The sequence below is a fragment of the Cinclus cinclus genome, chromosome 12 (assembly GCF_963662255.1).
Source record: "Cinclus cinclus chromosome 12, bCinCin1.1, whole genome shotgun sequence".
NCBI classification, from domain to species: domain Eukaryota; kingdom Metazoa; phylum Chordata; class Aves; order Passeriformes; family Cinclidae; genus Cinclus; species Cinclus cinclus.
Genome location: NC_085057.1, coordinates 15622444 through 15636218, shown reverse-complemented (window position 1 = coordinate 15636218; position 13775 = coordinate 15622444). Strand labels below are relative to the sequence as shown.

Here is a 13775-nt window from a genome sequence, read left to right as displayed (position 1 = left end):
GCCGTGTCCCCTCAGTGCCGGGCCGGGCGGTACCGCCGTGTCCCTCAGTGCGGGGCGGTACCGCCGTGTCCCCTCAGTGCGGGGCGGTACCGCCGTGTCCCCTCAGTGCCGGGCCGGGCGGTACCGCCGTGTCCCCTCAGTGCCGGGCCGGGCGGTACCGCCGTGTCCCTCAGTGCGGGGCGGTACCGCCGTGTCCCCTCAGTGCGGGGCGGTACCGCCGTGTCCCCTCAGTGCCGGGCCGGGCGGTACCGCCGTGTCCCCTCAGTGCGGGGCGGTACCGCCGTGTCCCCTCAGTGCGGGGCGGTACCGCCCCGCTGACGGAATCCTGCGCGACGGCGGCCGCGCCACTTCCTGGCGGCGGGAGTGGGGCGATGGCGGCGCAGGACGTGCTGGGCCAGACCGCCCGGCTGGCCTCGTCCAGCGCCCTGCTGCAGGTGCGGGGCCGTCCCTCCCTCCTTCCTCCTCCTCCTCCTGCTGCGGCTGCTCGGCGGGGCGCCGCAGGTGCTTCCCGTGCGGCTTCTTTCACAGGTGCTGTTCCGGGTGGTCACCTTCGGGCTGAACGCCTTCACCCTGCGCTACCTGTCCCGGGAGCTCCTCGGCGTGGTCAATGTCAGGTGAGGGGGAGGTGGGCACCCGTGAGGCGTCCCGGGGCTGTGGGGCAGAGCTTGTGCTCCGTGCTGCTCTGTGCTCTGCCTCTGGCCGTGCTCCGATTGATGCTGTGCGGTCTGTTGCCCTGTTGCCTGTCACAGTCTTTGGTCGTTTCCTGCCTCCCCAGGTCTGTTTTGGCCTGAAATACTGCTGGCTTTTTTTTTTTTTTTTTTTTTTTTTTTTTTTTTTTTTTTTTTTTTTTTTTTTTGGTGTTTAAAACATCGGTTTGCAAAGGAGAAACTAGATACAATGTGCTTTTCCTTTAGGATATACTCTGTATCTTCACATCTGGTCGGCAGCATGTATCCTTGGCGTTTGAATCGTCCCAAGAAATTACTTTCTGTCCGTTTTTAGGAGATTGTGGTCATTTTAGCTCATATAAATACGTTTTCACTCATGTAAGAGTTTGTCTGCCAGGCAGTCGTGTGTAAAAATGGTGCTGCTACCACATGAAGGATCTACAATTATAGAAAATAAATAGTTTTCTCTCCTTTTTGTTTTCCTTTTCACCCCCTTTAGGCTGACTCTGTTGTACTCAACAGTTGGCTTCCTTGCCAGGGAGGCATTTCGCAGAGCTTGCTTGAGTGGAAGTGCCAAGAGAAACTGGACCAAAACAATTAATCTCTTGTGGCTGACGTAAGATACCTTTAAAAGTTTATTTCTTTAGAATTTCTTATTTTTGTCTGGTAGCTCACACAATGAGAGGAAGTGTTTATTTACTGACATAATTATTTCAGCATTTAGAAGCCTCAGTCATATTTCTTATATAGGACTGATGTAGGAAGCTGCTCTGTTCTGGTGATTTAGCATTTACGGACTTTATTTCTTGTTGGAGCACATGAGGAAATTCATTGCCAAAAGTGCCATTTCTTCTGTCACTGGAATTTCATTTAGGCTGTAGCTGTTGAAGGAAAACTCTGTTGCACAAATATGTAGTCCTTTGTTTTTTCTTCCTCTTCCTGGTCAGTTTTGTTCTTTTATTACCCAATGTGCATTTGTGTACCTGCAACATAAACGTTTGGGTAGGAGACGTGTGAAAAGGTGAAAGAAAGAGTTGGAATTAAAAACAGGGAGGAAGTAGGGTTGCTTCTTTCAGCTGTGGTGCTATTTATAGCAGAACAGCTTAAAGTCCACAGGACGCTGCAACAAGCCATCACAAACAGCAGTGTGGATAATGTGGATTTTATGGCTTGTTTCTCCCTTCTGCTTCCTGGTTCTCTCTGCTCTTTCTTTGTCAGCTCCATCTGTTCTGTAGCCCCAACTGGAATGGGCTGGGAAGAAAATTTACCTGCCTGATATGGTGGAAAACTACCCCTGCACAATAAAATAGTATTATCCCACTGGGGCACTTGACTTTACCTGGAGCTGTCCAGCTGTTAACTGGATTTGGCCCAGGAATGGGGGGTTATGTATAGTCATCTGCATCCAGGTATGAAGCAGAGGGATTGTCCCTGTCAGGGAGAGGTCTAATACTAATATTTAAAATGTGTTTCTGTTTTCTAAGATGTACTCTAGTTTAAACTTTCTGCTGTGTGATAGCCTTTCAAGTGAGCATTAAGTGACAGAGATGACTGACTGTGTGTGTCTTTTTTTGTTTTAAATTTTTCCTGTAGAGAAGCATAACTTCAAATGAAGGTTAACTTTAGTGAAGCATCTGAGATAATTCTTAGGAGCTTGATGTCAAATATTTTAGGGGTCTGATAGTGTGAGGGTCAAAGAGATCTTGCTTCAGTGATGTAAAACCTGATGGACTCTGCCAGAAGCTCTGTGTTTCTGAAGCAGTGTCAGCAGAACAGGATGTTCACGCTGATGGGGAATCAGAATTATTTGGTCCTAAGGCACAAAAGTGCAGATGGTTGACCTTATGTCTTTGGAGTAGAAGATTAACAATTCAGAAAAATGTTTTCTGTGTCTTGCAGAGAGTGCCTTAAGGGTGTTCATTACAAAGGAAAATATTCATTCTTGGTATGGTAACAAAGAGAATTAATTCCTCAGGGCCTTTTTTTTGTATAGTCATTGTGGCCATGTGTGATACTGTAATCTAATTTTCTTTGTGTCTTTTTTTTTTTTTCTGCTGAAGTTACACTTCCATTAATTAGTTTTTATGTTAACTTTTTAGAGTCCCTCTTGGTGTCTTTTGGTCTCTTATCTTGGGCCTAGTTTGGCTATATTTGCTTGAAGTACCTGACCCTTCTGTGGTTCCTCACTATCAGGCTGGTGTAGTGGCATTTGGTCTTTCTGCCATTATTGAACTCCTGGGAGAGCCACTCTGGGTTTTAGCACAAGCTCATTTGTTTGTGAGACTTAAGGTTAGTAAAGTCCATGGGGTGTGTGCATGTGGGGGGAATCTTTACTGGAAAGAACAGATTACTGACTTAGATCTTTGTATATTCAAGCATATAAAACCCCCTGTGTGTACTGCTTAGCACTGTATGACCTGGTTTGTAACATATCCAGGAATTTGTACTCATTAAAGCAAGCACGTTGGTTTATTAAATGTTATTACCTTCAACATCATTAAATCCTGACACATAGGTTTTGATTGGAGGGAGAGACAAACTGCTTCCATAATTCTACATAAAACTGTGAAATGTGTCTATTGAGAACATGACAGTGCCAAGCAAAATTTTCTCCCTAAAGTCCTGTACAAAGGACTGGGAAGATACAGTGGAGGAACTATGAAATGCTAGAATAGAGAACTTACAGAGAAGTATCAATCTAAGATGGCCAGCTCAGCAGAAAGAAACTGTGACAGAGTCACTGACTTTGAACATCTTACATTCCTACATAAATTCTGTGAATTAGATGTATATATTTTAAGCTTATGTACATGGTTAGGTTGCCAGAATATAACACTTCTCTGTTTTGTGTTTCTTGAAGGTAATTGCTGAAAGCCTTTCAGTGGTGTCAAAATGCATTTTGACAGTTACTTTAGTAATCCTTTATCCTCACTGGGGCCTTTATATTTTTTCCTTGGCTCAGGTAAGTTCACTTTGTTCTCTCTCAGCTGAATTTTAATTATCCTTTGACATTTAGCCTGCTGAAGAACTTTGGGGAGCTGAGAGAAAAAGTTCCTGGGAGGCTTAATTTTATTTTATTTGGTATTTTTTTGATACTCATCATTGCTTTGACATTGAGTTAAAGGGAGGTACAAGGAAACACCTTCTGTCTGTGAAGGCACATATTGCAAATAAGGTTGTTATTCTAATCACACAGAACTTTATCAGCCTGTACCACCAACCTGCATTACCTTATCAGAAGGTGCTAATCAAGTGTAATTAATTCAGGTTAAAACTTTTTCTTGACAACAAGGAGGGATTATTTCTTTCCTTCATTTTTTTGCCCTGGCTGGTGTAGATCACTTATAACTGATGGAAATTAGAAATGTTCTATGAAGTAAGAGATGTAGGCAGTAGCTACTCTGTCACCTTGATTTTTGATTGAGTAATTGCTTTATAATTGGACCTGCAATGTTCTAAAATTGCTGAATAAAACATGAAAATTAGCAAAGGTCTATGATCGCCTACAGGTTAAAAAAAAAAAAAGATTTGAAGATCAACAGCATTCTTAAGAATCTGTTCAAATCCTTACCTAGTTTAATATTTGGTAGGCACAAAGACTATTTACATTTTCTTCTCACTCTATATTTACCTAGTAGATAAGTCTGCATTTCTAAGTTAATATTGTTTCACTGATATTGTTCTCTCCTTCCTGATCTTCCCAGCTTTTATATGTCAGTGTTCTGGTAGCATGCTATGTAATTTATTTTGTGATGTTTTTGGGATCTCCTGAAGCAACAAAGAAGTCATTTCCAGTTGCTAGAGTGAAAGCTCTATTACCTAGCTTTGTGGAAGATGAGGTAAGTTGTGCGATTTATTTCTTGATTTTCTTCTTAAAATCTCATGTGAGGGCACTTTGAATGTTGCTTTTAGACTGGGGAGTTGAGTGGTTTTGGGGTTATTTTTGCACTATAGAGGATATAATAGATTAAGTAAAAATATTACGTAGAAATTGAGTTTGAAGTTTGTCAGAAAAAAATTAATGAAATTTGAACTCTTTATGGGTTTGTTGTTACTGACTTGGTTTGTGCAAAGTATTAGTAGACATTAACTGGAGATAGAACATCTGCACTGTGCAGGGATATGACCAGCTATCACTGGATCTGAGGCAGAAAAGAAACCAGAACCATATAACAGTGGATTTTTGGTACTTTAATCTCTGCACAAAATAATCATGATGTTCTACAGAATCCTAGAGACACTCAAATATCTCTCAAACAAAAATAAGGCAAAGAAAGAAATTAAAAGACTCATTGAGGAAGACAACATTCTGGATAAGATTTACAGATTGAAAATATAAAGGTGAAAATATAAAAGATTGAAATTATAAAGAGCAGTAAACAATTCCTATTTCCAGTGAGGGTGAAAGTTATAATGGCACATTAAACAGCCTGAATGTATTTTTCCTAACTGTAACCTTGTTAGTATTTTCTGTAGAATGCTCTTCTGGGTATTTTATCTGTAGTAACAGTGCTTTTCAACAAGGGAATCAGTTTTTGCCAGTGCAGTGATGTTAGTGCTTGAATTCAGCAATACTTTACATTAGTGGTTAGTAAATGTGGCATTGTGGGTTTCCTGACTACTGCACTTAGAGCTACCCTACAGTGTTGCACTGCCTTGCTGTGTTCTATTTCTACTCTGTAATTTCAATCACTTTCGTTACATTTCAGTATTTTTTTGCAGACCTTTGTGAACTGGAAGGAAGCACGCTTGACTTGGAGTTTCTTCAAACAATCCTTCTTGAAACAGATTTTGACAGAGGGTGAGGCTTGACATAGAAGTGTGAGGAAAGAGGATTCATGAAGAAAATGTTTGTTGTAAATAAAAGGTTGAAAAGCTTCAGAAAGCTTGGGTGGGGGAAGATGAGGCACATGATTTCCAATCTGAATGGAGTTTTTGAGGGTTTTCAGAACTAGATGCTGTCCCATTTGACTTTGTCAAATATACTGAAGACTTAATATTGGAAGTGCCTGAACAAGTATTGGGAAAGATTTAGGGACTTGTTCTGAAGTTCTTTATTTTGAACTTACAGGTGAACGATATATGATGACTTTTTTGAATGTGCTAAATTTTGGAGATCAGGGTAAGTGTGATGAAATTGTGGAATGGTGACAGAGTTTTCTTTGTCACTGCTCTTCGTGTGGTTCTGAAAATGACTTAAAGTGTTTGAAGACAGTTTGAAAATCTGAGAATGTTTCAAAATCTTTGAGATGCATTTGAGGGAATGATAAATATAAACTTTAATTTAAGATAATAAAATTATAGAATAGCCTGGGTTGGAAATGACCTTCAAGATAATCCAGCTCCAGCCCCCCTGCCATGGGCAGGGACATTCACTAGATGTGTATCTTTCTCTTCTCCTGTATCAGTAAATCCTTACATTCCTTTTCTTGTTCAGTGAACTTTATCAGGATCCTTTAAATTCCTCTACAGCAAGAATTTTAAGTGCTGTTCTGGATTCACTTCTGTGTAGTTGGTGCTATTGTCTTACCTTTGCCATGAGCAAACCTTGCAATTTTAAACTGTAGTTGCTTGACTGTCAGAACTTGTAGAGAGTACTGCTTCAATGTTGCTCTAAATACCACTTGTTTTCTCTCTTCTTGGAGATGTTAAATTAGAATTCATGTTGTTATTAAAGACTTGGAATTAAAATGTGTTGTCTAAAACTCTGAGATGGCTTTTTTTTTTTTTTTTAAGGTGTATATGATATTGTGAATAACCTTGGTTCACTGGTGGCCAGGTTTATCTTTTTGCCTATTGAGGAGAGCTTTTATATATTTTTTGCTAAAGTGTTGGAAAGAGGGAAGACTGTAAAGGATCAGAAGCAGGTATGTTATTTTAGATTAATTACATATCAAATGCTTGATTTTTGTTACAGATAAGTTGCATCACAGATGTGTGACAGACAGAAATGTGTGTTTAAATTTGAGTATTGAGGCTGTTAAAATTGAAAAGTGGAGAACAAAAATGTTGAGTGAGGCTGGACTGAAAAGAGAATAAGTAAAATGCTTATGAAATAGAAATGAAAATATGCAGTGGCATAGTGCTGCCTTGCATCAATAAAGTTAGCATCAGCTGCTCCAAGTTAGCATCAGCTGCTCCAAACAGTGTGATGGAAAGCTACTCTACTGTGTACTTCCAGATAAAGCAAGCCATTGTTTAACTCATGAAATCTATTAAATAAATGCTATCTGGGAGTACTTTATTTACTTAAATGTATCAATAGCTGTTAAATAATGTTTCTGAAGAGTGCAGCTTTAGGAAGAAAAGAATTGGATTTTTCAGGTGTGTTTGAGTTATATGAGGAGGTGTAATGAGTAAGAGCTTTGTTCCACAGAGTGGTGTTCTTGATCACTCATGAAGGTCAGCCTGTAGCAGTCCTGCTAATTGCACATCAGCACACAATTAAATCCTGTGCTTCAGGTCCTTGGTGGGCTAAGGGGGGTGTCTGTGTGTGTACATTTCATGTAAAAGCTCCTGTTGTGTAGAACTGACAAAATGGAATAATGAACATGTAAAAAACATGTAAAAAACATCAAATTAAGAGCACGGGTGTGGATAATTCAGTAACAAAGGATAAATTTCACACCTTTTTACACAATGCAAACTGATTTGTTTCTCTGAAGTAGCATTTCTGCACGAAAGTGGTTATTATTACATTGATTTTGGTTCATTTGATTTACTACTTTTTTTTCAGGATGACGTTGCTATGGCTGCAAATGTATTGGAATTGCTGCTGAAATTTGTGCTCCTGATTGGCCTCACCATCACTGTTTTTGGCTATGCCTATTCTCAGCTGGCTCTGGATATTTATGGAGGCTCCATGCTCAGTTCTGGAACAGGTAAAGATTTACAGACCTGGCAATAAACCACCACTCTTTAGAAAAAAAACCCTACAGCTACTATTATTTTTTTTTGTAAATCAGCAGTTTAGTGTTTTTTTTTTTTCCCTGTGAAACCACTATTGAAATCTGTGATTTCGCTCATCAGAATCCTTCACCCTGTTTGTGTTCTTGTCGAGATATCTAGACAGGGAACTTGTGCAAATGAACTTAAATTTCCATTATTAGCATTAACATTACAACTTCTCTTTCCTAGTATCAGTGCCTGTAAAAACAAAATGGTTTGATGAAAGAAATTGTTAACTATTTGTCTTTCTAATGTGTTTTTTTAGGTCCAGATCTCCTCCGGTGTTACTCATTGTATGTCCTGTTTCTTGCTGTCAATGGGGTAACAGAATGTTTTACATTTGCCTTAATGTGCAAAGAAGAAGTGGACAGGTAGGAAACAGTGTCTCCAGAATGTTCCTGTAGATTTATTTGTGCTGACTTTAAAAAGGAATTGGTGCTTTTGAAATTGGAACAAATAATATCCTGCCCCACAGAAAAGCAACTTGCTGGGCTGTCTGTATTTAGATTTAGAAGCTTTAGCAAAAGTTGAATGGTTTGGGTAAAAAGGTAAGAAACTAAGAAATAAGATTGCTAATTTAGCTTTTGGCACGTCACTAACTGGTAAAGTAATTTGAATGTGTGTTTTCTGCACAGATGATCTTGAAGTTACACTTTTTAAGACAATGACCTGACCCATTGAAAGTTTGCAACTATTAACATTTTTCATGTACAGGTAGTGGACATACACTTAGGAATGATCCAAGCTCTGGGTGTGAATCCAGTGGTTTACTGCTTTGTAGCAGGTTGAACTAGGTGACCTCCTGAGAGCCCTTCCAGCCTGGATTATTTCCTGATTCTGTGTTTAGGCTGTCCCTGAAGTGGATTAATTTCAAATTAATTTCAGTAAGGTCTCTTTTCCACAATCAAAGAGGGAGCTTTTTTGACTTAGCAAGGGCTGCTTTCACAACCCCTTTAAAATATGCACTAATTTTCCAAGTCACTGTTTGTAACAGAAATGAAATAAAGTGTCAATTTGTTTTTGAGTATTTATTTTCTTTAATATATTCATAATGTAAAATAGCAAAAATTGCACATGTATTTACATTATTAATAGTTGTTATTAAATTTGATTTTCTGCAGTGATTGCATAGCTGACTAGTATAATAGAATTTCGTTCACATAATGTAGTTCTTGGTTTAATTTGGTTGATGTATTTTCTATTCTTTTAAATGATTTTTTATCATCTAATTTCTCATGTATTTTCACTAGAAGATGGCAAGACAAATTTTATTACTTACGTTAGAAAATAAAAGATCATTAGTAAATGAATGCTGTAACTGCATGCATTGTTAAATTATTTTTTCTTATTTATTTATTTTTTTTCCCCTAGGTACAATTTTGTTATGCTGGCCTTGTCTTTTATATTTCTGTGCATCTCTTATTTCCTCACCCGCTGGTATGGCAGTGTGGGCTTTATCCTTGCCAACTGCTTCAACATGGGCATCAGAATAGCTCACAGCACCCACTACATCTATCACTACTTCAGAGAAAGCACCCACAGACCCCTCACAGGCCTGCTGCCCTCACCAGCTCTGCTGCTGCTTTACATCATCAGTGCAGTGGTCACTGCTTTCTCAGAGGTGAGCTCCTTCCTCTCTGCTCTCACTGCCCGTGCTGCTGTCAGGTGACTTTTGTGTCCACAGAAAGAGGAATGCCATTAAGAAAAAAAGGCTTTTGAGGGTAGGCTGGGAGAGTTGCATTACAGGAAGGTAGGATATATTGTTGGGGGATTCTTTGTGTCAATGTTTTCTGCCACCTGTACAAGATGAATCTGACAAGTAAAATAAAATTTATCACAAAATTTATAAAATTTGACAGAAATTCAATAAAATCTCTGCTGTGTGTAGTTAATCCATGTTCTTAGTTATTAATAATGGAAATTCTGCGGTGGCACCAAGAAACTGGCATTTAAAATTCTGTAATAAAACCAAGTAATAACCAAAGCTAGAAGGAAAAAAATGCTAAGAACATGTTTAACACATTCATTAAGTACAAGATATTTATTGTGCAGACTGATTATTAAGGTGATAGGTGCTTTTCAATGTACAGAAATTTGTCAGGTTGAAAATCCGTTATGCCTGAGAAAGGAGAAATTTTTATTTTGAAGTGGGAGATTTCCAGTTAGAAAATAGCCTGATATGTTGCTGTACAGTAGCAGACTTGTCTGATAGCACCAGCCAAGTTTTGTGTCGTCTCAATTAACACATTTCTGCACGCCAGGTAACAGCAACCTCCTAACTTACCAGATATCTACTGAATGGTTATTTTTTGCTGACAGAACTTAAGAAAGCAAATGTTGTGACTCCTAAAGATGATTTATTGTACGGTCAGTGCATGTGCAAAACCATGCTTAGCTTGGTGGTGACGTTGGCCTGTTGGACTGAGGTGTTGGACCTTATTTCTTGTTAGGACAGCAGATGCACTTTGTGCTGGCTGGTTTTCCTGCAATCCCTTGTTTTCTTTGTTGTAGGTGTTGTTCTGCTGTGACAAGGGCTGGATGGCCAGGCTGATCCACATCAGCATGGGTGCCCTGTGCCTTGCAGCAACCCTCGTTACGATGTTCTGCACAGAGACCAAGCTCATCCACTTTGTCAGGAGCCAGTTCCTCTCCCGCTATTTGAAGAAAGGAACATGACCTGCTCCTGTGAAGAACAGTTCTTGTACGTGCTTGCAGTAAAGGGCTGTGATTTTTCCATGAGATGTGTATGGAAGAAAGGTTTCTACAAGTGTTTGGAAGCATCGATAAGGGAGTGCAATGTTGACAATGGCCACATGAATATTATTTTGTCTTCTGAACTGGTCAGTACAGCAAAAGAGAGGTGAATAATTTTCTCTGTGTATCATTCTTTTCTGAGCTTTTCTTCAAACAGCCTCTGAAGATCTAAGCTGCACCCCCTGGCATAACCTTGTTGACAGACTGCATGTAGAGAGCTCCCTTTCCTGTCACAGGGAGATGTGGGAAGATCTGATGTGGTTTAGAGGGCCCTTATGTGGCATGGGTGCTGCTTAACTGGGGAGAAAATAGGGGAAGAAACCCAAAACCAACCACAACAATAAATGCCATAAAAATACCCCAAAGCTGTGGAGAACCCTAGAGCAAGGACCAACACCAGTGTGAGTGTTGTGGAACAGAACACAGTGTGGTGCAGAGGGATTGAGCTGTCAGTGTTTGAAGTGGGAAACAGAAAATCCTGACGTTTACAAGTAAATTAATGGAATACGCAGCGTGTGTCCCTGCTGGCTCTGTGAGATTATTTCATTCATCTGATCTTTCATGTCTGAGGGCATTGATTAACTTGTCAGAAATACTCTGAAGCCTTAACTGGAAGATGTTTTGGGTGTTGGCTGCAGAAGGTTGAGTAAAATCATTGATGGTACAGTTCATGAAGTTACTCATGATACTTCTTACTTTCATTCCACTGTTTTTTGGGTTTGTGTGAGATTTTAAATGCCAGCATGAGCAAATTTGTCTCAGTAAGTTTTTTTTCTGTGCAATTGAATGTTAAATATATTTAATAAGATTTTTATACAAGGAATTATGCACATTGAAGATTTCTTTATTGGATAGTAAATACTTCCTTTTGTTCCAATGTTTTCCTTGTATCTTGTTTCTTTATTTGGATTATGTTTTGTTTTGGTTTTTTTTTAATTGTTGAAAATTTGGATGTTCAGAAGTTCTAAAATTCCACGTAAAGGTGCTGGTTTAGGTGTACTAATGGCACATTGTACTCATTGTACTGCTGGTCTAAGTTCTGAACAGGGCAGTTTCAGAATATACAAGTGGCAGGTCTATAATGACCAGTGCTCCCTTTGCTGTGTTTGGATGGACCAAAAAATGGCAAGGGATGAAAAATGTGTGCTCAGTCATATGCAGTCGAAAGCTTTTAGTTTAATGATGTAGCAGCTCTGCAGATCTCAGACTGCTTAAAAAATCTCTCTGCAATGGCATTGTGGAGTTCATTCTGGTGACCTCAGTGACCAGGGTGAAATGCTTTCTAGTGTCAGGGCCTTCAGCTTGTAGGTAGAAATATTTTCTAAACTCTTGTAATTCCCACTTGGAAAACATTGTCTTAGATACTTTATGTGATAATTTGGTGATTGAAAAATTATCACAGAGAAGCCAAAATGTGGCAGTGAAGGGAAAGGAGTGGTCTTGCACAGCCAAGGGCAGTTGTCTCCATTGCCTGGCTGGAAAGAGTAGATACAGACTTGCTGATTCTTCTTATGCTATTTTGAAATCTGTCAAAATAAAACAAACTTGACATTATTCTGTCCTCTTAATTGAATTCAGTAATTGAATTTAATTTTTTCTCTTCTGAGTGGTCGTACAGCTTTTTTTCTCTTTTCTGTCAGGTGTGGAGTTAGTTATGAAGTACAACTTCAAATATTGCAGAGGGTTGAAACTTCTTTATTATGAATGGTCAATGCCTACAACGGTTGCTTCTCCTTTACTTGTTTGTAGTACAAAAAAATCAAGACAATGGAACCTATGGACTGTGTTTTAGGGTCTGTCTTTTTCTGTGTGTCTTTGGGATCCTACTGTGGCAATATCTCAATCTCTACAGTGAATTTTTATAACTCCTTGGAATGAGAAATTTGGTATAGCCCTGCACCTTAAATTCTTTGGAGATGGAAGAACTTCTTGTAGCAGATGGAGGCTTGAAGTCATTCTGCTTTGTCTGCTCTTACAGCCCCAGCTGTACACTGATATTCTGCTACTTGTAATCTCATAAGTAGGGTGATGTGAGATCTCCTTCTTCAAGCAGTGACCTGTGTAATCTCATATGTGGTGGCCTACAGCTGCCCTGAAGGCCTCACAGTTATAAATAATTCCAGCTTTATGACTGAAATGTGATTGATGATAATTACCTTACTTATGTAGCTGGACCAGTAAGGCCCATTGGAGAGCAGGCCCAGGCCATTGGGGATTCAGGCTGTTTCTGGCTGGTTGGGAAGGTGGCAACTAGCCCAACCACTGAGGACATGTGCCTCTGATTTATACAAGGACACGAGGTCTCAGTAACATTGGCTGTTGTGCATGAACTTCAGAGTGTGTGTCACTTGCCTGACTCTGACACATCGTTGGGACACCGTAAATATTATTTCATATAAATGCAGTGGATTCATTTAAAGACAAGTTACATTTTTATACCAATTTGTGTTATTTCATGGTGGAAATAGGATTTGTTATGTTTCATATTGGCGAGTCTCGTGTCTCAAATGTAGTTTTTTATGAATCAGGAAGACATTTAAGGTGACTTAATGATTGCTCATTAGCAAATTAAGGACACATTCCTCATTTAAACATCTGTAAGCAGCTCAGTGGTGTTTGACTGGTGTTTGTGATGCAGGATGTTTTGTTTTTAATGTTTTATGTGGCAGGAAACTGCAAGGAGAGACAGGAAGTAGAAACTTATGAAACTTCTGGTTTCTTATTTATCAGTGGGCTCATTAAAGTCACAGCTGTTAATTGCTTTATTGCTAAAGCAGCAAACTCTCAAACTCAGGGACAAAGTTGAGATTGAACTTGACCATGTTTCCCTTTTGTTTTAGCCTTGCTCTTCTGTCAAAGATGTGTCAAAGGCAGAACTGTCTAAAAGTGTCATGAGGCTGTTTTGCAGTGTTCTGAAATATTTTAGTTACAGCCAGAGGGGAATGAAACATTTTCTTTTGTGGAAAAGGTTATGATTTCCTGATTGTGGTGCATTTTTCTTATTTGTTGGATGAATGATTTTCAAGGTAACCCTAAATAAAGTTTATTTCCTTTAAATTTTGTTTTTACCCTCCACTTGATGATTATTGCTGTTTTATTTATATCATTGGTACATGCTGATACTTGAATTTGGATTTTCAAGCTGATGCTTGAATTTGGATTTTCTAGGATATTTTATGTATAAATTCAATTATCAACCTAAACATACACACCATTTCCTAACACACACACACACAGATAAAATTTGTTGTAGTAGTTTTGTGAGAAGAGGCATCATTATAGTCAGTTTTTTCCTCTTTGTTTCTGTTTGTATGAATTGCAGTGGCCAAGTTCCTTTATTTGCTTTTACAATACCTTGTGATAAAAACTAATTCGGTGGCCAGGAATAAATCTGGTATTAAATGG

The 13775-nt window shown here is 39.3% G+C and overlaps 1 protein-coding gene across 1 annotated transcript; it reads left to right on the top strand.

Moving 5' to 3' along the window:
- Positions 1 to 371: 371 nt before the first annotated feature.
- Positions 372 to 13426, top strand: RFT1 (RFT1 homolog). The gene is made up of 13 exons (XM_062500841.1): positions 372 to 434; positions 529 to 614; positions 1168 to 1284; positions 2768 to 2957; positions 3529 to 3630; positions 4373 to 4507; positions 5391 to 5469; positions 5740 to 5790; positions 6405 to 6535; positions 7405 to 7549; positions 7882 to 7987; positions 8988 to 9237; positions 10128 to 13426. The coding sequence occupies exons 1-13, from the start codon at positions 372 to 374 to the stop codon at positions 10290 to 10292; spliced, it is 1620 nt and encodes a 539-aa protein (XP_062356825.1). The 3' UTR covers positions 10293 to 13426.
- Positions 13427 to 13775: the final 349 nt, after the last annotated feature.

Excerpts from the sequence above, each read along its gene's own strand:
- RFT1 (XM_062500841.1), top strand. The coding sequence starts at position 372 with ATGGCGGCGCAGGACGTGCTGGGCCAGACCGCCCGGCTGGCCTCGTCC. Across the intron at positions 5,791-6,404 it reads GCTAAATTTTGGAGATCAGG|GTGTATATGATATTGTGAAT; the intron begins GTAAGTGTGATG and ends TTTTTTTTTAAG. Across the intron at positions 7,988-8,987 it reads TGCAAAGAAGAAGTGGACAG|GTACAATTTTGTTATGCTGG; the intron begins GTAGGAAACAGT and ends TTTTTCCCCTAG.